The sequence below is a fragment of the Electrophorus electricus genome, chromosome 8, assembly GCF_013358815.1.
Source record: "Electrophorus electricus isolate fEleEle1 chromosome 8, fEleEle1.pri, whole genome shotgun sequence".
Taxonomy (NCBI): domain Eukaryota; kingdom Metazoa; phylum Chordata; class Actinopteri; order Gymnotiformes; family Gymnotidae; genus Electrophorus; species Electrophorus electricus.
Genome location: NC_049542.1, coordinates 24632132 through 24656252, shown reverse-complemented (window position 1 = coordinate 24656252; position 24121 = coordinate 24632132). Strand labels below are relative to the sequence as shown.

The window sequence follows — 24121 nt, the reverse complement described above, 5'->3', positions numbered from 1 at the left end:
GTTTTACCTAAAATGCAAGTTGGTGGCCAGTGACTTTGTCGATACGGGTAAGAAATCAAAACGTGTTGGGTTCTGCTTTAGTCGAGCAGTGTTAATATTCCAATGACGATGCTGTTTGATTTTGACCAAAAAAAAAAAAAAAAAAAAGTTCTTCTTAGAGAAGGTCAATGAAACTACCCTTTTACCCCCTTTATCTCCTTGGAAATTTGGCTGACGTGAATTGTAAAATAATGCCCACCCACAATCAATCAGTGCCAAGTGCAGGCAGCCTGCAGGCCAACAGATGAAGATAGTGAGAGGAGATGTGAAAGAGAAATCCGTGGAATCTGCACTGCACCTGCATGAGTGTCACGTCTGAACACTGGGATCCAACAGAAACCTTTACGCCCAATGCCAATTTAGAAACCTGGGCTTAAACTGGCAAGACAGTGAGATTATAGTCTGGTGGTAGACACGCACTCTTCTCAATTGGGAGGACAGCACCCCTTTAACCATACTGTGTAGCATAATAGAGACCGGGGCGGTGCAACTACCCTTTAAGCATGACTGCCATCTCCGGAGCATTGCACAGTAGCTCACGGCCACACCTGCTCTCCTAAGAGCCAGCAGCACAGATCTGACCTTGAAGGCAATGCAGAATAGAACCTTCACCGTCAGATTACTGCCAAGATGGCTGTGACAGCTGCAACTAATTTTGTCCCATATGAGATCTCATTTCCGTTCTTCTGAGGTGACGCTAAGCGTTTGTCACAGAATGCTGTCAATGGATTTGTAGTGCCCTTCAGATCCTTCCAAAACTGCTGGTGACACCTGGAGGCTCACGGATAAGCCAGAGTACTCTTCCTAACATGGAATGTCACAAGTACCTTTTTTGTAGGAAACCAAAAAACTGGTTAAATGTCAAATAGCTGGGGGATTGGGTAGGGGGTGATTTGTGGATGGGTGCACAGTACATTCCAAATTACCTGAGTTTAAACTCCGAGTAGCGCACCTGAAGCGAGGCTATAAATGGATACTGTGCAATAACTCTGGCCTTCTTGTAATTAATGTAATTTTTACCTTATTTTAAACTAGTTTTGCATTTAAACATTTTAAAAGTTTCAAAACCTGGACAGAATGTAAACAAACTTCTGAAGAATACAGTATATCTCTCTTTTATCTATAATATACATAAAGTAATATATGCTTTTCAAATCAAAAGTTTTTTTTCCTCTTATAATATATCTGGCTATATATATATATATGTATATATAAACACACACACAAACACACAAACATACATACACACAAACATACACACACACACTAACATACACACACACATACACACAATATATGAGATAGCGAGAGGAGAGAGAGAGAGCTTATTCATACTGTGATTGTTACTGAAACAATCAACATACTATCAGCTTCAGATACATGCTGCTGACTATATTAAACCCCTCGTGTAATTTCACTGTTTTCACCAGAATGACTGCTGTAGGTGAAAAAGTAGTACCGTGCTTTGTGCAGTCTGATTATCAATGCCAATATGTGCATCACTTTGCTTACGTTTGACAATAGTGAATCTGTCCACATTAGCATTATGGAAAAAGTGAATGACCCCAAAAGAGCAAATCTAAAATGCTTGGAATGTAACTGAACTTGATCAGAAACTATATAAATAAGACTTAAAAACAGCTCACTTACACCCCCCCCCCCCTTTTTTTTTTTAAGGTTAACAGTAAACCAATATTAATTTCATGTTTGCATATGTTGAGGTCCAGAAAACCAATATCTATTTCTCTATTTCCATACTGGTCATATATAACCATCACCAGCTGCCCCTCACCTCCACCCATTTCAACATCAGCCTCTCCGCTTGCCCAAAGCGTGACATTGCCCCCACACTTTAATCGTTCATTGCTGTTGGCAGACCATGCTTAGGAGAATGGTGTGGACACGAAGACGTGATTTGTGTGCTTGGGGCCTTGCTGCGATGCCATGCAGACACAATTTCAGCACAATAGGTAGGGCCCTCCCTTCCGGGAGGCGGGGCTTAGGCAGGTAGCGTCTCTCTAGTTGGCCGGTGGTGGCGGTGTAGGGTAGGGGGGTGGTGGACGAAATGCGGCATCACAGAGACCAGCTCCATGTAAATCTAGCCGACTGCATAGTTCTGAGGCTGGGCGGGGCATTCCGAGGGTGCCTCCTGCCGATGTGCGGGAGGGGCTATGGCAGATTCCGGGGGGTCATCTGTGCTCGTACTAGTAGAGACCTGAGTGGGGTAGAGGGGTGCAAAGATACTTGGTGCGGTAGCAGCGGCTCCGAGGAGGGGAGAGCTAGGTCCCGGCCCGTGGGAGGAAACCTCTTCTTCCGGCTGGGAGGCAGAATGTTGCTGCAGAGAGCCGGCGAGTTTCACTGGGCAGAAGGCGGAACCAGTGGGGTTGAAGTTTACCTTGTTTTTGTCAGGGCAAGAGAAGAGGGGAAGACTTGCCGACTGTCTGGACCTGAACAAAAGAGAAAACCGTCAGTGCAGTGTGTGTGTGTGTGTGTGTGTGTGTACACATACAAGTATAGAAAATTACCAGCAACCTCCAGAAATAAAACCACACTCACGTAATTTCCTCAAACACTTTAATCTTCTCACAGCCCTCTGGAGGCTCTCGCTTGAACATGTAGCTGTTGTTGGGTTTGGGAGACGAGGCGAACTTTGGGAGCGGGGAGCTGCTGCCGCTGTCTGCAGTGCAGATTCACAGGCCAAAATCTCACTTACACAGAGCCATCACCAAACCACACACTGCAGTCCAACACGTGCATTAACGGAGCTTAAAAATACGCATTATTACACAATATGTGCGTTAGAACTCTTTAGCTATTCATTCAATAACCTCTCCACAATAAATCACAATGTCCAACTATACACAAAAAGATAAACAAGCTAAAATGCTGAATCTGCAGAGAGGTATATATTTTCCAGCAAAGGCAACATCACCTCATTCAAGTACAAGTATGCAGTGATGTGAAACAGTGCAGAGTCAGTGTGCCGGCAGGTTTTCACTCCAACCGTTATCACCCCTTAGAGGCCAACTGGTTAAACAAGTGACATCACCTGCAGCTACACAAGACCCTCTGCAGATAAGACTGGACACAGTCCCAAAACAGTGACCGCATGAGCGCAGGAACCCGACCTTTGTCACGCTCGTCGAGGGGCTCGTCCGCGAAGTAGGGGCTGCCGTCGTGGGAGCCGTGCGGGCAGGCGGGCGAGGGGCAGGGGGAGAGGCTGGAGCAGCTGCTGGAGCGGCCGGGTGCCAACGGCGTCTGGGTGTCGGCGCCACGGCTGCTGCTGCTCCGCTGCTGCGGGGGAAATGGAGCGCGGCGGCCATCGGGGACCTCCAGCGCCTGGGAAAAGGGGGAACGGAACGGGAGCAAGAGGAGGAGGGAGAGAGAACGAATGAGGAAAGGGATGGGGAGAGAGACGAAGAGAGAATATATCAAGCATGCCCAGTCCCCAGTAGCCACTTGATTCCCTAAACAGTACAAGTTTATGAGTATGTGAACCTCCAAAAGGCACGCGTGTGGCATATTGCCTACAGCACCCCCAGAATAAGACGTCTCTAAGACTTCATTTGACAGGGAAAAAGCGAGCGCGTGCGTGTTCAGTGGTCGAGACATACGCAAGTCCTTCCCACAAGTAAAAGCAGAAATTCACTGATGTAAGCCAAGGCTCAGCATCTAAACGTGCGTTTGACTTTAAAGTGTTAAAATACTTCAACTGAAATGCCCTGGTCTTCCCGTGAATGGTAAAGAAAGCCTCATTCAGAAACCTTGAGCTCCTCTTTCTCCCCGTTGTCTTTGATGAACACTTTCTCCAGCTCGTGGTTGATGCCCTCCATGCTACTAGGCACTCTGGATATGGTGGCCTTTGGCACGGTGATGCTGGACAAGGGCATCTGCGCCGGCTTTGACATGAGTGACTGCAGGGAGACACAGCGTGTGCATGCACATACAGGCAGTTAGAAATGCGCATACAGGCCTGGTTAAAAACATCTAGCACCTCACAGTGCTGACGTAGAGGAGGCGTCATTCTATCAACATGATTGTGACCCAAAGATCCCCAAAAGCAAAAGCAATCATACGTGTAAGTAAAATTTTCTTAACAGCCCTCCCCCCCACAAAAAAATGGAACAGCACCAGAATGTCAAACACCTATACCTATGTGTGGTGGTGTGTTCTACCCACACACCAGGGCTTGGTTAGCTGTGTTGAGAATACTACAGATGACAGTATGTTTGTGTGTGTGTGTGTGCTCACTGATGCTTGGTTAACTGTGCAGATGGTATAGGGTGAAGGTGGGAGTGTACACTCACCAGTGCTTGGCTATGTTATTCGATATTACTGGCTGTGTGTGTGTGTGAGTGTGTGTGTGTGTGTGTGTGTGTGTGTGTGTGTGTGTGTGCGCGTGCACGCACATGCTCAGTGGTGCGGGATTGGCTGTGCAGATGGTACAGGATATACATGGGGGTGTGTGTGTGTGCACTCCCCGGTACTTGACTGTATATGTTGATGGTACCGGCAGTGTGTGTGTGTGTGTGTGGTGGGGGTGTGTTTTGGTGATCACCACCACTTGGCAGGCTATATTAGTAGTACTGGCATTGTGTTTGTGTGTAAACCAAAACTTGGCAGACACTGCTAATGGTACAAAGGAAGTGTGTGTGTGTGTGTGCTGCTTGGATGGCTATGTTATTGGTACAAGCTGTGTGTATGTCTCTGTGTGTCTGTGTACCGATGCTTGGCTGGCTATGCTGATGGTACTCGGAGTGTTGATGACAGAGCAGTGTAGGGGAGACAAGTGCTCCCTGCTGTCCCTGCTATGACGACCTGACCCCTGCTTACTCCGCTGCAGCTGTGACCGGAGGTCAGCTATCTGAGAGAGACAAAAAGAGACAAATGAGTGTATAGGTGTTTGAAGGTTTTCTCAAATGGGATCAGAGGATTTATGGTGAACCGTAGACCATAAAAGGGAGGTGGGCTACAAAATGAGTTATGAACAGACACCAGCAGTTTAAGTAACCTTCCTGTTTGCATCCTGTTGATCACTAGCCTCAAAACCTCTCAGTAATACCCACACAGGAGCACTTAAAGTGGTGTCTCACAGAACAGAATGGTCGACAGAACGGGCTGAAGCCAATGTCCTTGCAGGCCCTGCTTAAGAGTTCTTCATTTCTGTGTGTTGGCAGAATTGGTTTCTCTGTACTATCAACACCGATGCATATTGGGGTGGCACTACAAATTCAGTGCTCATGAGCCAGTCATTGAGCCATTTAATGAGCTAAACTGTAAACCGAGCGGCACAGTGGCTCTCTTAGAATGTAGTGCGAAAAGAGGACTGCCAAAAGTGCTTAAATGAAGCACCACAAGGTGGCGCTATAAAACATACAAAAAAGTACAGCAATGGGAAGTACACATAGGAAGAAAACCTTACTGGTAACAGCATGCTGTAAACCCCTTGGGCTACCAGGGCCATTTGTTTGAATGGGAGATCACTACTGAATGTTATAAGGGGCATTCAAATTATAATTATGTCTAAACATAGACAAGGATGTGCATAGGGGAGGTTCTGACCAATATGCTTGTATTTGAAGAGATGTAGAGATTTATTAAGCTCAGCAGACCCAGATTCCACAGGCTTAGATGGGCAGGCATGAGGGACCACAAATCTACCTCTCAGTCATGCATGAACAACACGATCGATTACTTTCAACTTCCACCCTGAGAGGACATGAAAGTGCGGTCATCTCGAACACCATGGTGTACACACCCTCCAAACTTACTATATGTTCTGTTTCATCTATGCTACTTGTAGTCTTGCACATCTCACAGATAAAAGACACACTAGCACTCGGCAGATGATGAAAGTAGGACTGAGACAGACTGTTTTATGCGATTACTACCTCGCATTTGCTCTGTGTATGTTGGTGTGCAATGCTGGGATTGCAGAACGTCTCAGAGAGCTGTACAGAATTTAGAACGTTAAATAACATTTTAAAATATACATAACGCAGAGCATTTTGGAAGCGGTGATCACATCTCAAAGCAAAGTCATAGAGAAACTACACATTACAAAAAAATTCAGTGATTTATTTAGCATTTAATGATATATATTTGCTGCCCAAAATATCTGAAATACTACATGATCCTCCAACCCTTAGGGATCACAGCCAAAGTGTCACTGTCACTACTGGGACAACCTTGGTGTTAACCTTCCATGTTTTCTCCATTTCATGCTTTATTTCTCCTTTCATTCCATGGTATTTTCCATAAATTTCTTCGATTGAATGTTTCCATCAGTCTGCTATCCTAGCGTTTGGTTGGTTTGCCACTATTTGCTTATCCACCTACATCCGGAAGTTATGATGTTCTCTGCTACCCTCTATGGGTCCTCCTATTCGGACTTCAGTGTCTAGCTCATTCGATTCACACACCCCCTACACACCCCCTGATAGCCTGCCAAAGTCCTGTAGTATCACAGCTTCTAATTCTATACTCGTCCACAAAAATGATGAGACAAATACACAGACACCCCTTATAACGGACCACTGTTGAAAATGACCTACGTGTACCCATGGACCTATGTGCATTAACACACACAGGCACTGACGACATCAGGGACTCTGTTGTTAAATGCCGAAGTTGAGTTCATGAAAATATCCCTTATAAACATTGAGAAATTACAGGGAGAGCCAAATGGAGAGAGGTGAAATACACAGGTAGTAAGGACACAAAATGGAGCAGCATAGAAACTGATCAACGCAGGACAAATCAGTGAGTGTTAATATACAGGGATTCAGACTCTACTGCAGCAGGCAGGTGCATGCTCTATTTCAACCTCTAGACATAGCAGGACAAGTCAGGACAAGTCCAGACAAGTTTTGCTCCCAAGTCTTCAGTGTCAATAGAACTGGTTAGTTAGTATTTCAACATTTGGTCATTTCACTATAGTAACAGGGAAAAAAAAAAAAAAAAAAAAAAAAAACTGTAAACAGAATATTTTTCTTCAAAAGTGGGATGTAAGCATGTAGAAGGTCCTTGCTTATCAGTACAGGACCTACGAGAAAAACAGGTCCAGGTGTGGTAAATTACTACTGCATTATTCTGTCACTGAAGTTTCATCCTCTGAGCAGACTATATTTGTTTGCTGCCTGCTGGGTGATGAAGGGGACCCTCCTCACACTGACAGTAGAGTGGCAGTCAGAAGTGCCTGGCCCACGTTAACTGAAACGCACACAACTGTCATAGCAGTAGAGGGGAAACCTGAAGGGCCCCTGTATAATGGCCGGGTATAGGTCCTGCCTTTCCCCATTTATGGCCTCCAAGGAGTTACAAGACATGACTGATGTCAACTAGTGTATACTGTAATGGATATTAATAGTTAATATGGAAGGTTGTTGGTTCAAGCTCCACCACTGCCAAATTACCACTGTTGGGCCCCTGAGCAAGACCCTTAACCCTAAATTGCTCAAGTTGTACTTAAGACACTTTGGATTAAAAATATGGATTAAAAAAATGCCATAAATGGATTGTGCAGGTCATTTATTAGAAGGACATGGTCAGGAGCTCACATGAGAAACACGTTTAGTTAAACAATGCCGGCCGATGTTGCTACAACTGCACTGCCACCGCAAAGCTGCTCTTCACAAACGGTGCAGCATTTTGTGAACTCCCCAAACGCTTCACTGAACAACCTACACAAAATTTTGCAGGTGCAACAACTGCAAAACAGCCAAATTTATATACAGCTGTATTTACATTGCACCACCTTACATGTTTACACCATCAGAGCGGGTTGCTTATACTTATCATATCACAGCTATGACAGCACTACCAAAAAAGTACGCAGAGCCAGAAGAGTGTCATGTGCACCTCAGCCATGTGAGCACACAAACACACACACACAGACACACACGGTGCGATATATCTAATTCATGTCACCCTAGAAGTGATCCCAATCAGACATCAGCAGGTACTAGTTACAAATGAGGTACTCCTAGCTCTTATGAATGAGTGATCAACTGCATACTTTATTCTGTGACCCCCACCCCTGGCCTAACAGATCATAAATCTACACTGGCTTTATTGTTCTGGAGTTTGGAGTATCAGGAGATGCCATAAACCATGTGTGCACGAGAGTGTTCATGTGTGTGCGTGCGTTGGGGGAACTGTAGTTGAATAAGGAAGCGTGCCGTTACAGGGGATACAGGCTCATCTCCGTCTCACTGCACAGGCTGGGTGGGGCTGAGAGACTGTGATAAATCTGCTGAAACTGCGGCTAGCACTACCGCTAGCACAGCACTAGCGGCACAGGAAGTCTGCAGCCACACAGGAAGTTATATATAGCAGCAAGTGCAGGCAGAGAAGGATGGTTGTCTAGGGCTGCCATCCTTTTACAGAACTGCATACAAGGGCTTTTATGTCAGACCTCCTCCCTCTGTTTCTCTCTATCACACACACACACACACACACACACACACACACACACACACACACACACACACACACACACACACACACACACACACACACACTACATATGAGCAGCTATATCCACCATTGTACAAAGATGATCATTCCATAATGAAAAGTGCCATCCTCTGCATTTTAGTGACAATAAAACTCCATGAATAGCAGCAGAAAGGATGACCACACAACTAAGACTGCAACTCCCAAAGCTGCATGCACTGGCAAACGTGGGTATGCAATTCAGATGAGGTGCACAAGCTGTGAAACTAGCAGAACCACTGTAAGCCTAAACAATCACATTCCACACACACAAATTATGAGCATGTTATGAGTGCCTTATGAGTGCCCATACCTCTTTGAGGTGGTCAGCACTGCCCCACGATGCTGAGCGTTGATGTGTGCTCCTGTGCTCGTCCTCGCCTGTTTCCTCAGTCCAGCACCCAGGAGTCTGAGTAGACAAAACTGCACTATTTACTTATGTTTGTTTTGTGCTGAGAATGCTGTGATTAAACTAAAAACACCCACAATGCACTCATTTGGAAAGACTAGGGTCAATAAGAATACTCACCGCATGCAATACATTTTTTGTGATTTGAGGGAAACTATTTGTATATTGCAATATTTTGAAATATCAGCTTTGCAAAGCCTCATACTGCGATAATGATTAAACACACAATATATTGCGACACACATTTATGAAGTGAATGAACTTGAGTGAGGTCTATAAATGCCACTGCCTAGCATGATTACAAAGTTATTGTACTCAAGCACAGTATTATAAAAGAAGTTGACATCCACTGATGACCAGGCATAGCAACAACAACAACAACAACAACAACAAAGGTTTCCCCCTGGGACAAGGGACAAGCCATGTACTGTAAGGAGACTTTAAAAGGGTTCCTAAGGTCTGACAAAGGAGACCACTGTGTGTTTGTGCACGCATGTGTATATAGATTGCATGGGTTCCATCATACAGAGAAACTACACTGAATATTGGAGGAAGGGAGCACAGATGTGTGGATGGACAGAATAAATAAATGCAAATAAAATAATATGACCAGGCAGGCCAGCCGAACCATGTAAGCACTGAAGAGGCATGTTTAGCAGTGCCCAAGGGGAGAACTGTGGTCACAGCTGTGGGCAGGAGCGCAAACACCGAAGTTCCTCCATTCATCTGGGGCACGGACGTCACATTTCAAAGGCTGGCCTTTTGGAAATAGATCAGCGCCAGGCCCAGACAGGAAATGGAGCAAGGGTTTTTTTCTCCCCTTAACCACTACTCTATTCATTAAAAGGCAAAGAATAAAAATGTAACCTGGGGTAATTTGTGAAGGTGGCTATTGCCGGTTCTGTTCAGAGGGGGAGGCATGAGTGAGAACACCTGCGATAATGCGACTCAATCTTACACCCTATACTTCCAACACACAAACACACACACACACACACACGTGCCCACGCCCACACACACACACACACACACACACACACACACATACACATACACACACACACACATACACACACTGCTCTGACACAGTGGCTGCAGCTTGCTCAGGACAGAATGAGAATACCAAGGATGAAAGGGTTATGGCTAAAGTAATTAATTAACTAATTAAATATATAATTTAAAAATGTTAAGCCAAGGAGCACTGCTGCAAATGTCCCCACATTTACCCCAGGTTATATTTGACCACACATAGTACATTCATGACAGTACTATTTATTACTGTTAATGATTACATAAACAGTTTAAATGGAAGAATTGAGTTGACTTGTGATGAATACATGGTTAGTCACACAAACTCCAATGTACGTACAGTATCATAGGAAAAGGGGCTTTAGATGCAATGTGTGGTGCACGTGTGCTAAACTTACAGAACACACTGTTATTATAGCAGCAAGTAAATGACCTAGAGTACATTGAGACCAGACAGATCATAGGTGCAATTAATGCATTATTTAAATTAAACTAGTTTCCAGTGAACTGCATGTTCATAGCTTTGAACAGGTCCAGTTTCATGCAGATTCTGGAATCATAAAAATCAGCAAATCCAAACAGATGTGCAAGATCTGCTTGCTAAATCACACCCACAGGGGGGCTAGGCAGAACAGTGACACATGGAAAGTGAAATAAAACCTTACATTATACTAGAAACATGCACTGGTTTTATTCTGTCATCCTGACAGCCTAAAGCTAATCCAATTATGAGCTTGGTTTCAGGTACTGACCATCTTTGACTGTCTCTCTTCACCTGGTACCAGTAATTTTTTGACCAATTAAATTTTGTGATCTTGATTCAGATCCACTTTGACCACGTGATCCTAATTAAGAAGCTGTACCATGGGACTGTGCTACTGTAAATACCTCCAGCTGTACAGGCCTGTCCAACAAAGTGACTGCACAGCTTTGGTTTCTGTGTGCACTAGGGAAAACAGGATGCATAAGGTCATGTGAGATGTCTTCAACTGACACTTCTCACTGGCTTCATAACCCTGGGCTTCAAGTAGTAACAGGCTTCTTAAACCAACATCACAAATAACCAGTACTGAATGCCAGAACCAGTACTGAATGCCAGAACCAGTACTGAATGCCTGGAAGAGAGCACAGTGAAACCCAATATGAACCTAATATGCTAACTAGATGGGCTACCGTTATGGCCCATTGCTCATTTTCAGGGCAGCCCATGTTTCTTAAAGCTTCCCACAAGACAAAGCACAGATGTTTAAGCACACGTTTTCAAATAAGAACAAACAAACAAACAAACTCTCCTGATATCTCAGCGGTAAAAGGTTCCTACACATATGTTCTTCTAAAAATCAGATGTGCTCAGACGTGTTTCAGCTTAGCAGGAACTCTCCAGTGTAGACAGAGGCATGGCAGGTCTACAAGGTCCAGTCAATGATGCATAAAGCAGAAAAAAGGAGAAAACATCGCAGCAGTAGTCTCTCTACCTACAACAGTCGAGGTCTCTGCACACCGGGGCACAGCAGGTCAGAAGTGCATGTACCGAATCCCACAATAGGCAAACTGTGTAGCTGGGAGGCATTGACCTGGCTAAACTGTGAAATCTCACCCTGAGAGCTGCAACAGGTGGCAGGTAGGATTGTGGGAGCATGCTGATCTGTGTCAGGGGACACACCTCCTGGCAGGTGAACCTAAACAGACTCCATGGTAAAGAAGACACCTGTGCACATCTGACTAGCATTAGCTGGGTTTACATGCACACTTTTTGGTCATCTGACTGAAGATTTCGGGTCAACTGTTTACATGGCCTGTGATCCAATACGGCCTGGTGTTTACATGCACTGACGCATTACATCGGAACATCTGTGTGGCACACACAGTTAGAGTGCACTGTAAACTGTAGGTGGTAGTAGTGTGTCAAATGGTTCCTAATCTGCCATAAAACCCAAAGAACAAGAGATGAGGATGTAATCCTCTCAATAAGGCAATGACATCATTGATAATGTTGAGTTAGATAAGGGTTGGAGTTAAAAAGGAAGCTCTTCGCAGAGGTCACATTGAGCCTATAAGCCACCATTTTGAGAAAAGTACATCACCACAGGTGTACATTCAAGACACAGAGCATGCGCAGGAGGTAATGAAACGGTTAAAACTACCGCTCTGCAATTTCAATCAGTTTGGGTCTTTTTATTCTGACTGAGGTGTTTATATGAATCAATTTTAAAACCAATAAAATTGGGTCTTAAAACCTAAAGATATTAGGCTCTCTGTAAATGCACCTATTGACATGCAGCATTTTGCTTCAGACTGGCATATATAAGCCATATTTTATTTGATATTGGATTGGCTACACAAGATTGGATTAGATGGATGGTTGATTCTTGCTGCAGGAACAAGATCAGATAGGGGGTGGAAGCTGAAGTTCCTCCCAGCCACTGACAATTTCACACATTTATCAAAGAACCCAAAGTAGAGGTGGATTTTACTATTCAAATCCAAAACCTCCTGTCCACTGACAGAAATTGAAATACATCAACGTAAACCGTAACCTTTTTAACCCCAGTAGCTCTGTTTCTCAGTCATGGCCTGCTGATTGTATCTCTACAAGTCGGAGTAGCATGGAAGAACAAGCACGTCTATCGCATGGAATGACTGTGTGTCCCAGTTCATGCGCACAGTTGTCGGGAGGACAGCAGTGTCTAAGGTTAGGATGCTAGCAGCACAGGACCAACAGTCCTAAGTATATCAAAACACTGCTGCATACCAACCTAGTCACCTACGCAGAAGGTTGGGCATTCATCTCTAAGACTCTCAGTGGGATTGCATATTGCATGTTATCTAAAGCACCCATCAGTCATCAGGCATAATCACGTTCCTCATTTTTAATCAACTCAAATAAAAGGTTGCACATACTTTCAATATGAAACATGAAGCTTGTTATTCATAGGTGGTTTGTTTTTATCCTCTCAAGAGGATCCCTTCCACTTTGAAAGCATTTGGCAACATCTACTTTGTATTTCATGAATGCCATTTACAGAAGGGCTTCTTAGGGACCTTCTCAAACACTATGACACAAAGCACAACAAATGGCAACAGGCAAACCTGACTGTCAGTGTGAAGAGCTTCAATCTGACTGGTGCACCCGTGTTCTAAATATTGATACACTCACTAGTTCACTGTGTTAAGAACACTTATCAGCTCTCAGTATAGTTAAAACCAGTGCAATTGGAATGCACTCGAGCCTTCTTGATAGTCCAAAGCTGAGAAACAAAGCTGAGAGACATGGGTTACTTTTCTTTTTTTTTAACAGCATAATATAATTCAGCACCGTTAAAAACAGGCAGATGTATTTAAAACGAAACTAATGTTTCTAAACAAGCCAGGATGGCCTAAGCAACAGCTAATAGACTCCTGGGACTGAAAAGTCCAGTGAAGTGTGCACTATTGCACACTATAATTTTGGCATACTACAAATTCTACATGCTAGTTAAACACCCTACTTAAAGCGTAAGTAAGCATATTAGACCACAGTCAGGCACTGGTTACACAACATTAACGAACACACATGAAAAAATAAGCCTTTGAGATAGGAGACGAAGACTAACAAATCTGAATAACCCCAAGGCATGGAAGCAGGTTGTGCAACTTGCCTACCTGTGTGGACTTGTCTCTTGTGCACGAGGGGTAGTGCACTTGGGGGTCACGGGGCCACTGGCCAGACAGGTAGAGCCCAGTGATTGCACCCAGAGAGGAGGTCCGCCTGATTGGTTCAGCACTCCGTACCTGCTGGGCCTTTGACCTTTCCACTGAGACAGCAAGAGAAAAAAGAGAAAAAGCAGAGAGAACACATGGGTGGCAGAAAGCGAAAGAGAGAGAGACAGACACACACACACACACACACACACACACACACACACACACACACACACACACACACACACACACACACACACACACACACACACACACACACACACACAACACACTTTTAAAGTTTAATAGGTTGTTCTGCATTTGATTGGTACCTTAGTTACAACTGTACAGTTAATCGTTAATCCAACAGGTGCAATACCCATGTTCCAATTACTGTGATGATGGACCACATCACATCACAACATGCCTAAATTAAGACAATCAGTAAACCAATTTCTTTTCATATGCTCAACATAGGCTTATGTACTAGCTGCACTGCATCTTTGTCCTGGGGTGTGTTGGGACTGTTGGAATAGTTCATAGCTCTGCTGCAATACTGAATGTAGACCTTGGCTGCAGGAGTTCACTGTTTGGGAACAAGGACGACATCTACTCCCAAAGCAGCCCAACACCTGATAAAAATACCTCGGACTCAGTCTCCCTGAGACGTGGGGAGAACAGAGGTCAAGGTTGTACATGCTGTCAGCTCCTGACAGCCCAATCCCGGTAGCATTCCACCAGAGCAATGATGTCGTTTACACCCACGTACTAGACGTCATCAGCAGTAGCATGGAGCTTTTAACCTCCATCCCCGGCCGACACGGCACTGTGACCCAGAGCGATATCCAACACTGTCCTGTGTTCCACCATCACGAGCCAACCCACCTTCCACTGGCATTAACTGCACATTCCCAATTCTCACCTACCTGATGGGCACTTGATTGCGTTTTTCCCGTGCTCATAAATGTTTTTCACTCCACTGCACACTTCTGTGGGGAGGCTGGAGATAAAATAACGCTTTTGTTCCTGGCCCTGCTCACGTCTCCCAGGATGATCACCTCCTGTGCGGGTCAATACAGATCCGTCTGTCTCTGGACCGGCATGTTGTTCTAAGCTCGTCGTCTTTATTTTTTATTCATTCCCAGAAAGCTGAAAAGGTTCACACGCCCACTGCAATTATCACGGCGGTGTTCGTGGCATGAACACTTAATCACTGGGTGCTCATCACAGCAAATAATAGGATGGGAGCACAGCTGGAATTCAGCTGGGAGTGTTTGCATTTGGAGCTGACAACTGCACAGAGTTCCAAGTTGTTCAACACAGCAAGTGGAAATAAAATGGCAGTTTTTCAAATTATGCTTTTGCACTGTGTGTGTAGGTTACCCCCACTGCATTTTCTAAAGTTTTTTGTCCAATCTTGGCTCAGTGCTGAAGGATAAACACTGCAGGCAGCATCAGTGTGCTTAAAAAAAGTGCTACCTCGTGAATGCACTCAAATCTGCCTACACAGCCACTACTGTACCAACATATGACCCACAACACTCAGTCAGCTTTCTGCTGTCACCAGTACCACAGCCATAACATTAACAAGACATCTAGACTTTACTTTCATTTTCCCATGGCTTGAGAGCAACAGCTCAGTCAACAGACATTTTTAACTACATGTATTTATACTAGTATACTAGTTTAGGAAGTTGAGAAAGTCCATTTGAAATTTCCCAATTAGCTACACGTTGTACAATTGGGATCAAGCACACTGTGAAGCTTGCATCTGCTGACTCAAAAAACTGTTTCAGAGACTGAAAAAACAATCAAGGTCTCAAAAGGTGGAACTGTGACCTTTTGACCTTTTGTGAACATGTGATCTTTTGGGACAGAATGCAAAATGGAGTGTTGCCATGGTCAAATGCAGGGTGATCTGGAACAACTGCACAGAATCATAGGTGTTTTTGGAGGACAAATTTAGCCATGGTCATTATTATGAATTAAATCTTTGTCTAAAACTACATTGTAGACACTTATTCATTAACAATTCTGTTTAGGGCCAGTTAACATGATCTATGTAACACTAATTTATCTCCAATTCAACCATTAGTAATTTATCCTTGAATCATTTTTACTGCCTACACATTCACCATGTTCTTTTCAAAAAGTTCAGCTTAATTAATTTTCAATTATGCAAGCATTATAGAGTGCTTGCTGACCATCTAAGTTGTGTGGTCCAAGCTCCGGCCAAAGCTCCAGCACCTCACTTTAGTGAAATTGTCATCTAAAACCTTAATTTTCTCTCATCCACTGATTTACAAGGCTTTTCATCTCAGAAACACAAATTGCTAAAGGGTGCTTCCTGAAAGCAGACTCGAGTCATGTGAAAGGGAGATGTCATAAAGCAAACCATTTGCAAACTATTTGCATTTAACTTTGGCTCTCCCTGAATAACACAATATTCACTAGCTCATTCAAGATGTTCTGTGTTAAACAGCAACTGATGGAGTTTTTAAAATCATTCCAGGTTCCATGGCACATGTGAAATTAACAAGTTTTCGTACATTGCCGGTTCCATAACATTACACACACAATTCCTGTCAACACCATCTCCTCTCTGACTTGGCCTGACATCCATGTCAGAATACAAGCCATCCAAGTATGAGGCATCTCTTGAAAGTGTGGCACACAAGGCTTTGAAAACATAGAGGCATCTCAAGCTTAACAAGCAGGACAACATGATGGATCATTTCAAAGCCAACAGCCTGAAACGGTGCCTTTTAGTGAAATGGGGCCCTTTAGTGAAACGTCCACTACGCGACGACCTGAAACAGTGCCCTTTAGTGAAACGTCCACTGCTCAACATTGTGCGTCCAGTTGCTTTGCTGATTTCTCACAGCTAACCAGCAGGCATGGGTAATCTCTGAGTGTACCTGCTCCACAGGCCTTGGAGAGTGACGCGAGTTAGCCTCACATGACATATCCTTACACAGAAGGCGGCAGAGGACGAACTGGCCTTCTCTTCCAGCTGGCCCAAAGGCCTCACAGTGGGTAGCTCTGAATGTGGAGAGCATTTGCTTCCAGGGCCTTGGCTCTGACCAGCTTTCCTCTCAGACCTTGTTTTTTTTCTTGGGTTTCCTGAGAGCAGATGAATAGAAGTGCGGATTCCTGCCAAGATCCCTTACAGGAGAGCATCCCGACACCCGCACAGTGGGGAGGGGAGTGTGCAAGAGGAAGCGAGAGAGAGACCCCAACTTTAGGACTCATGTCTTTATTTTGCATTTTTTGCACACAGTGCAAGCGCCACGTATGAGATAATTGACCTTTAACATAGATCACTCCACAGACAAAGAGAGAAGGTGTGGGTGGACAGAGTGCTAGATTTTGCAATTAACAGTGTGGTTATTCACACCTCGAACAAAAGCAATTCCATTTTTCTGATGAAGGGAAAAGTAACAAAGCACCTCATGGCTTTTTTACACCTAAGAAATAAGCACCAACATTAGACACCAGATAAGAAGGCATGTGTACATTTCTACAACTGCAAACAGTAAAGCAAGGGGTAATTAAAAACTGATCACTCTGTGGCAAATCCCTCCCACAGTTGTTGGTTATTTTTTCTTGGCATTCAGAATTATTTGTCTGGCATTTTTTATGGTGTTAATGTGAAAGCATGCGCAATTACAGACCGTCATAGGCATCTGTTTCTGATTCTCTGTGGACATCACAGCAGACAACAAGCAAGCCAGCTCACTGAAAACGTGCTCATAACCCTGCTAAAGTAGCACAGAGTCACAACACACAGGACCTCTGTGCAAAATACAGGAAAACACTCAGGGTCTGGTTGGCCTTCAGAGAGTTTTTCCACATGAAAGAACAACAAGAACTGACCAAGACACAGGCGATATGCAAATGTGAACTTTCTCCCTCAAAAACACAGCAAGGTCTTCTCAGGCCTTGAACTAGCTCAGCCGGTTCAGCGCTGCAGGACACAAACATAAACTTGGTTCCTCACCAATCAGCCTGCTTTTGCATAAGTTCATTTACAATTGAAAGAGGAAAAAAAAAAGCTATAAGCAGCCTTAACAGCGTTGTTAGCCCTTTTCATATCCGAGGTTAGCTGTCCTCATGAAGTGGGCACAATGACTGATAAAGTTGTAAACTTTTAATCAGATTCCAATATGTGTGATTATTTGGTGATATTATAATTGTATAATTATAATGTAATGAAAAAGGTATGTTTACTGGGCTACAGCCCTTATGCTTTCAGAAGAGCTGACAATGTTAAAAAAAAAAAGTGGCTTTACCAGTTCATGACTCAAATATCAAAACAACTAATAAACCTGTGAAAACCATAGAAAACTGTTGTATTCATACAAAGGCCATGAAGATGTCAACAACAAAATAGAATTTTAAGTAGCCTCGGTACACAGTAGCTCAAAATCAACTATATTTTACATAGAATATTCCTTCAATTCTCTATTTCTTTTTTTTTTTTCCCATAGACAGTTCCCAATATGTTGTTCCTGTTGCACAAAGGTCACAACAAATAAACGGCTGCTAGGAAGGCCACCAATGCAGTTCTCCAAGCTGAAGGCCATGCAGAAGGTACAAAGCATGTCAAAACACTTATTCAGACAACGACGCTAAGCATCAGAGTCCAACTCGCCACTCACCACAGAGAGCAGAGACGTAATGGGCTGCACAGACACTGGAACGATTGCCTACAGAACAGAACGTTCCAAAACCAAAATTATTTGGTAATATTTCACATCCCTCTTCATAAATGGCTTTGACATACCCTCCCATATCACTAGAAGCAACCACTAACCCTTCACCTCTGATATAATCTAAATTTCCTTCTGAAATTCTGGGTGTTACTATAATTTGTTACTAAAATGAGAATTAAAATAAAATGACATTTATGCAATATTTTGCAACTATTATCAAGTTGGAAAGTGTAAACTAATAATAAAAAAACTATAATAATTATTTTAAAACTACAAAGTAGTTTACTAGATAAATAATAGATGTACAGATTTTGTTAATGTTTAGCTCCATTTTTAATAAGAATCACAGTAAATTCCAGCTAATCACTGTATCACTCGCTCTGACTATTGCAGTTTTAACACCCTTAACCATATGCAATGAGTGGATTAAATGCTTCACATAACAGCCATGCAAGATAAGATGTGTCAGAAACTTTAGGTTACTGATCCAGGTGCAGCATTTGTAGCACATCATATCAGATTGTTGTTGTACAGTACCAGTATCAAAGCAATTTTCCACCAAGTTGTTAACATTGTCTAGCCTAGACATAAGCAGCTTAGCTTGACGGGAATGACAGAATAGCCCTACGGAGAGGTCTACACACGGTTGTGCAGCCATACAAACAGAAACACTAATACAGGTGGATTCTGATAGTGATACTATGTCGCCCAAATTGACGATTTGATTGGTGCATCCTTAACCAATGGCACCCTTTCTTTTTCTCTACAGCCCTATAAAAGCAAAGCGCCAACACATGCAGACTCACAAAACACAAAAGAGGAAGTAGACGCAATGAATTAATACCATGATTAATGTAGCGTTAAGATAAATTTGTCAGCATAACACTGCAACTGTTGTGACTGTCAACTTCGTGTCCGTGGAAAACCTCAGGAACCTTACTGGAGCAGACAACAGGAATTGCCATGACAACAATGAGGCCTCAGACTTCTCTGTAAAGCCATGTAAAGAGTTCCATGATCCAACTCTGAGCTCATTCATCTATACAGCTAACCCCACACCAAACCCTGCCACTAGTCTATACAGGCTCAACATGTTTACGCTGCTAAGATTCCTCGAGTGGATCAATAAGTTCTTCTTCACCAACAGGGTGTGTATCTGTGTGCCAAATTCAAGGGAACTTTAAAAACAGATATATTTAAATTAGCTCTGTGTAATATCAATATAGGTACAATACTGCAGAGATGAGAAGAACAGGGAAATGCATCACAAACACAGTCCCTTTAAGAGTGAGATACACTGCTGCTCAGTACATGAGGAAATTAATGAAATACCTTATTACATTAATTCCTGTACACTCTCTCTCTGAAGTTGCAGCGATACCAGTTCACTGTAGGGTCACACCAGCACTGCCTCACTCTCACAATGCAGTTAGCATATATGCCATCTCGGATCTCAGTGTATGCACTGTAAAGCCAAAATTAAACCAAAAAAAACAAAACAAAAAACCCCAAAAATAAAAGCGATGCAACACAGTAACTTAATAAACATTCTGCCACCCAATACTCTACAACTGGAAGAATGAAGAAATCAATTTATGAAATGAGCATTTAGTTACATTTATCATTAAAGCTATCTGAATAAGCAGGCACATCTAACTGGATCACAAGCTCATAAGCGTAACATCATGATCTTGTATTCATTGTGCGCACACAAATTATTTTGTATTCTTGCACACACACACACACACACACACACACACACACACACACACACACACACACACACACACACACACACACACACACACACGTTTTAGCACATATAGTATAAAACCTTGGTTATGCAATGGTGCACACTGCAAGACTTTATGTGTGCACCTTGTGGGTGTACACGATGATTGAACTGTCTACATCAATTGCACTCTGTTAAAGTCACTCTTGCTGTGGTACTCATCAATTCTGTCCTGAGTGTACATAAAACATGCTTGTTACACCACTGCAGTAGGCCTCACAACATATTCAGGTTACAACTCAACAAGAAGGGCAACTATTAGTGTTTGAAAACCAAAGCCTGTAGGAGTTTTAAGATAATTATCTGAGGTATGAGACCAATTTCTTATATGTTTCATAGGTAGTGAATGCCATTTCATTTTAGATTTTAAGAAATTAAAATGAAGGCAACATGTATGATGTTATTACTTTTATATTTCTGCCAAAAAGAGAGAGCAGTAAGCAAAACGATTCATCCTGGTTTACAAAGCTGTGTTACCTCTAACTACCTTTTATTGCAATACTATTTTTTTTATTGTTATTTATGGGGCAATGGTTCAAACATGCAAGTGTGAAAACATAACAAAAAAACCCTCTTTAGATGGAAATAGGCCAACCTACTGGATAGAAACTTGCTTAGAGTGATACTCAGGCTCACCAGAGCTCATCATAAGAGAATACAGAACTAAAGACCAAGCAGCACATTACTCACACATTGTCCCCTGTGTATCAGCAAGGTTTTACTGTAAGGGAAGTGTGAAACGGACCAGCACCAGTCAAGCGAGCGTAAAGACTAAAAATATTAGTAAGCTAGTCAAGAAGGGCCAAAGTTTCCCAGTGTGATACAGGGGTGTTCAGCAGGGAAGGTAGCCACCGCGTGAGACAGCCCCAGGGCTCCGTCCAGCACTACATATGGGTTCACCTCTTAAAGTTTCAGAAAAGGTCATGTGACAGTAGGCAACCCACATCCCTTTTCCTTAATGCCTGCAGCACTTGGCAGGCCTTTCCAGCATCATTCAACCGAGACCATGAACGCACAGCTGTGTTGACATGCTCACAAGTGACTAAAACAAACAAGATGGCAGACTTGAGACCTAGCCCTTCTCACCTCTATGTGCGTGCTGTACACCACTCGAAAATTCTAACTCCACAAACACAGCCATTCCCCCCCCCCCCCCCCCCCCCCCCCGTGACCCAGAGTAAACCCTCTCTAATGTGGAGGCCGACGCAGTTATCCAACATACATTTATGTCAAAATAAACAATCAATTTCACTTAAACTCTGCAGAAATAAAAACAAAAATCACTCCCCTAGCTAACATGACCATAACTACTCACACATGGGAGCTCTCATTGCAGGATTCAGACTATACTTCCAAACTGTGCCTACTAAGAAGGGGTGACCTAAGAACAACAGAACTGGTTTACTGGACATTTGTCATAGAGCCATTTGGCTGGGCGGCTAAATAAATAAATAAATAAATAAATAAATAGAAAAAAATCACTTCAGCTGGACCCTTACAAGATATACCCTACTCAGCTCACATTCAGAGCCTCTAAAAACCTTACACTGCAGGGTGGCTGGCGTTAGGTTAAAAACAAAGAACGGGGTCATTATACACATGAAATGCAATAGGCAGTAGGTACATTTTTTTGAAAAACAGATTTCATGATTGGTAGTAAAATCAACAACATAAAAATTTGCCATTATGTGAAGAAAATATTCCCAGGTGTTTTAAACAGGTGGCCCCTTAATAATGTGAACATTCTTGTTATTACTGATGTGTTCACCCACAAACAAATCTTGGAAAGCAAAGAGCATTAGTGTCAGTTACTCTGCATCTAGAAACACAGTAAAAATAAATAAAATGTCTTTGATGTTGAATCACCAGGCATCCAGTCGATGATGGTGAATATGACGCGACACCAATTCGTTCGGTCCACCTCATCACAAATGCATCATTAGGTTATTTTTGAAATGGCTGAGCACGGACATCAGTATATGTAGTTACAATATGACTGCCTTCTTAAATTCACAGAAAACATTACAACCCCACAAAATGTCTTCGTCTCGTAAAATCACACACATTAAACCTTCATTAAAATGTTCACAGCTCGTAGGAAAAACAGTACAGGCTACAGCACAGATCCACGACTAGGCCTTATGTGGCTATAGTCAACCTTCAAATTGCGTACGTAATTCCTTCCATCCATCTGCCTGTGAACAACGGCTCACTGGGTAGAGACATCCTGAGTAAATGAAGCCTTCATTCCGTTACACAATACGGCTGACGGTGATCCGTGGAGAGGTTTGCTCTATGCATTTCACTGCTCATTGTGCATTCACTGAAATTATTACTCAGCAACCCTGCAGGGAAGCTAATGTTTATATGGCTAAAGCTAGCTATCTTAGCCACGGCGCTGCGGGCAGAACTAGTACAGCCCTAAACGATGCAAAAACGCTCCCGGCATACCAGCGTCTTATCTGTGTCTAATCATGTCATGTCTGTGGTGGATGAACGAACATCTACGTGCCTAGGGTAGCTCCATCAAATCAGTAATTGCACAAGAAACAAAATGCAGACCAAACAGACAAATGAAAATATTCATCCAAATCCACAAGAAAGACAGAGAGGTCTACACAGCGTATCCTCGCTGGCTACCAGGCTACAGATTTTCTCCGATATGCGTCAGCTGTTACATACCTATAAATGAGGGATAAATGCATTCAATCGTTGAAAAAACAAGACCCCACCAACAGTTTGACCCAATTATCTGACTAGCCTAGAGCTAACAATTAGATCTACGGAAGGGTTGATTGAGTGCAAAAATAAAAAATAAAAATAAAATAGACATTATATGAAACGCATATAGCAAATAACAAACGCATAGTCATGTTATTTACCTCTGAAAGCAGGTGAACTCGTGCAGCGCTCAGGTGAGCCCTTGCTGTCAGGTGGGGACCGTCTCTGTCGCGTGACCGGCCAAGCGTCTACTGAGCCGTTTCCAACCGGGTTCGCGAGCGGCAGCTGCGCGGGGACAGTGGGACTGCAACCGGACGTTATCGGTAAAATGTTGCTCCCGACCGAGATGGAGGAGGGCGAGCGGGTTGGGCTGCGCTGATTTCCACGCAGCAGCTGGTAGGGCACCGTGGCACGAATGGGCTGCAACCGGCTCCCGTTGCCACCGCCGCCGCCGCCGCTGGTGGTGCTGCTGTTACCGGCGGAGGCGGGCGAGGTGGTGGGGGTCCCGTCATTGCTGCGTTTGGCCCGTTGTTGCGGCTGAGCTGAATTTAATAACGTTTTTGACATGATTGCAACTGCACAGCCTGCAACCGGTCCCGTTGGAAAAGTACAGCAACCGCAAAACTACCTAAAAGATTTTCTTTTGGAATATAGTTTATCTTATGTAGATAGTGCTGTCTAAAATACAGTCATCAGACATAATTTTAATAAGCGTGAAGCTTAGTCCATAAAACGAAAGCACCTTTTAAGTTAATATAGGTTTTATTGTACGCTTGCTTGTTAGTTAATTCACTGGGTTACATTTTAGCAATGTAGCTAGCATCCTTCTTCGAAAAAGCAGTGGCTCCGTTTAATATCTGCAACAAATTCGCTTACAAACTTATAAGTTATACTTCTCTTATGCACGAGAGAGGTACTGGTACGAGTTGGACGAAACTAAGTTTACGCTGAATAAGCGCTATCCTCATGTCGTCAGTCTCGACTCCCCCCGCAGCCTAAACGCTGCAGATTGGTGGGCAAAGATGGAAAAACTGGGCTGGTCTTCACGATTGACTGGAAATGCATCCAATGGGTGCTTTTGAAGAGTCCACACAATGCGCGCTGTGCGCGTCGTCTGAACGTGGAGAAGCAGACTCACAAATTAACCAGGCCAGTGCGTGGGTGATGAGCCCGAATGATGATAAAGCCTCAATTGTTTGAGTCGTGGGTAATATTAGGGATGATCACCGTAATTAAAAA

The 24121-nt window shown here is 43.4% G+C and overlaps 1 protein-coding gene across 1 annotated transcript; it reads right to left on the bottom strand.

The window, feature by feature from the left end:
* Window positions 1-1291: 1291 nt before the first annotated feature.
* glcci1a (glucocorticoid induced 1a) lies at window positions 1292-24010 on the bottom strand. The gene is made up of 8 exons (XM_027023362.2): window positions 23044-24010; window positions 13616-13767; window positions 8849-8944; window positions 4763-4903; window positions 3804-3953; window positions 3168-3378; window positions 2596-2716; window positions 1292-2486 (listed from the first exon to the last, which is right to left on the bottom strand). The coding sequence occupies exons 1-8, from the start codon at window positions 23447-23449 to the stop codon at window positions 2138-2140; spliced, it is 1626 nt and encodes a 541-aa protein (XP_026879163.2). The 5' UTR covers window positions 23450-24010; the 3' UTR covers window positions 1292-2137.
* Between the last annotated feature and the right edge of the window lie 111 nt (window positions 24011-24121).

Bases quoted from the DNA above. Each gene is read 5' to 3' on its own strand.
- glcci1a (XM_027023362.2), bottom strand. From the start codon at position 23,449: ATGTCAAAAACGTTATTAAATTCAGCTCAGCCGCAACAACGGGCCAAA. The intron at 8,945-13,615 runs GTAGGCAAGTTG...TTGTCTACTCAG, and splicing joins CAAGAGACAAGTCCACACAG to ACTCCTGGGTGCTGGACTGA. The intron at 2,717-3,167 runs GTCGGGTTCCTG...TCTGCACTGCAG, and splicing joins CCTCGACGAGCGTGACAAAG to ACAGCGGCAGCAGCTCCCCG.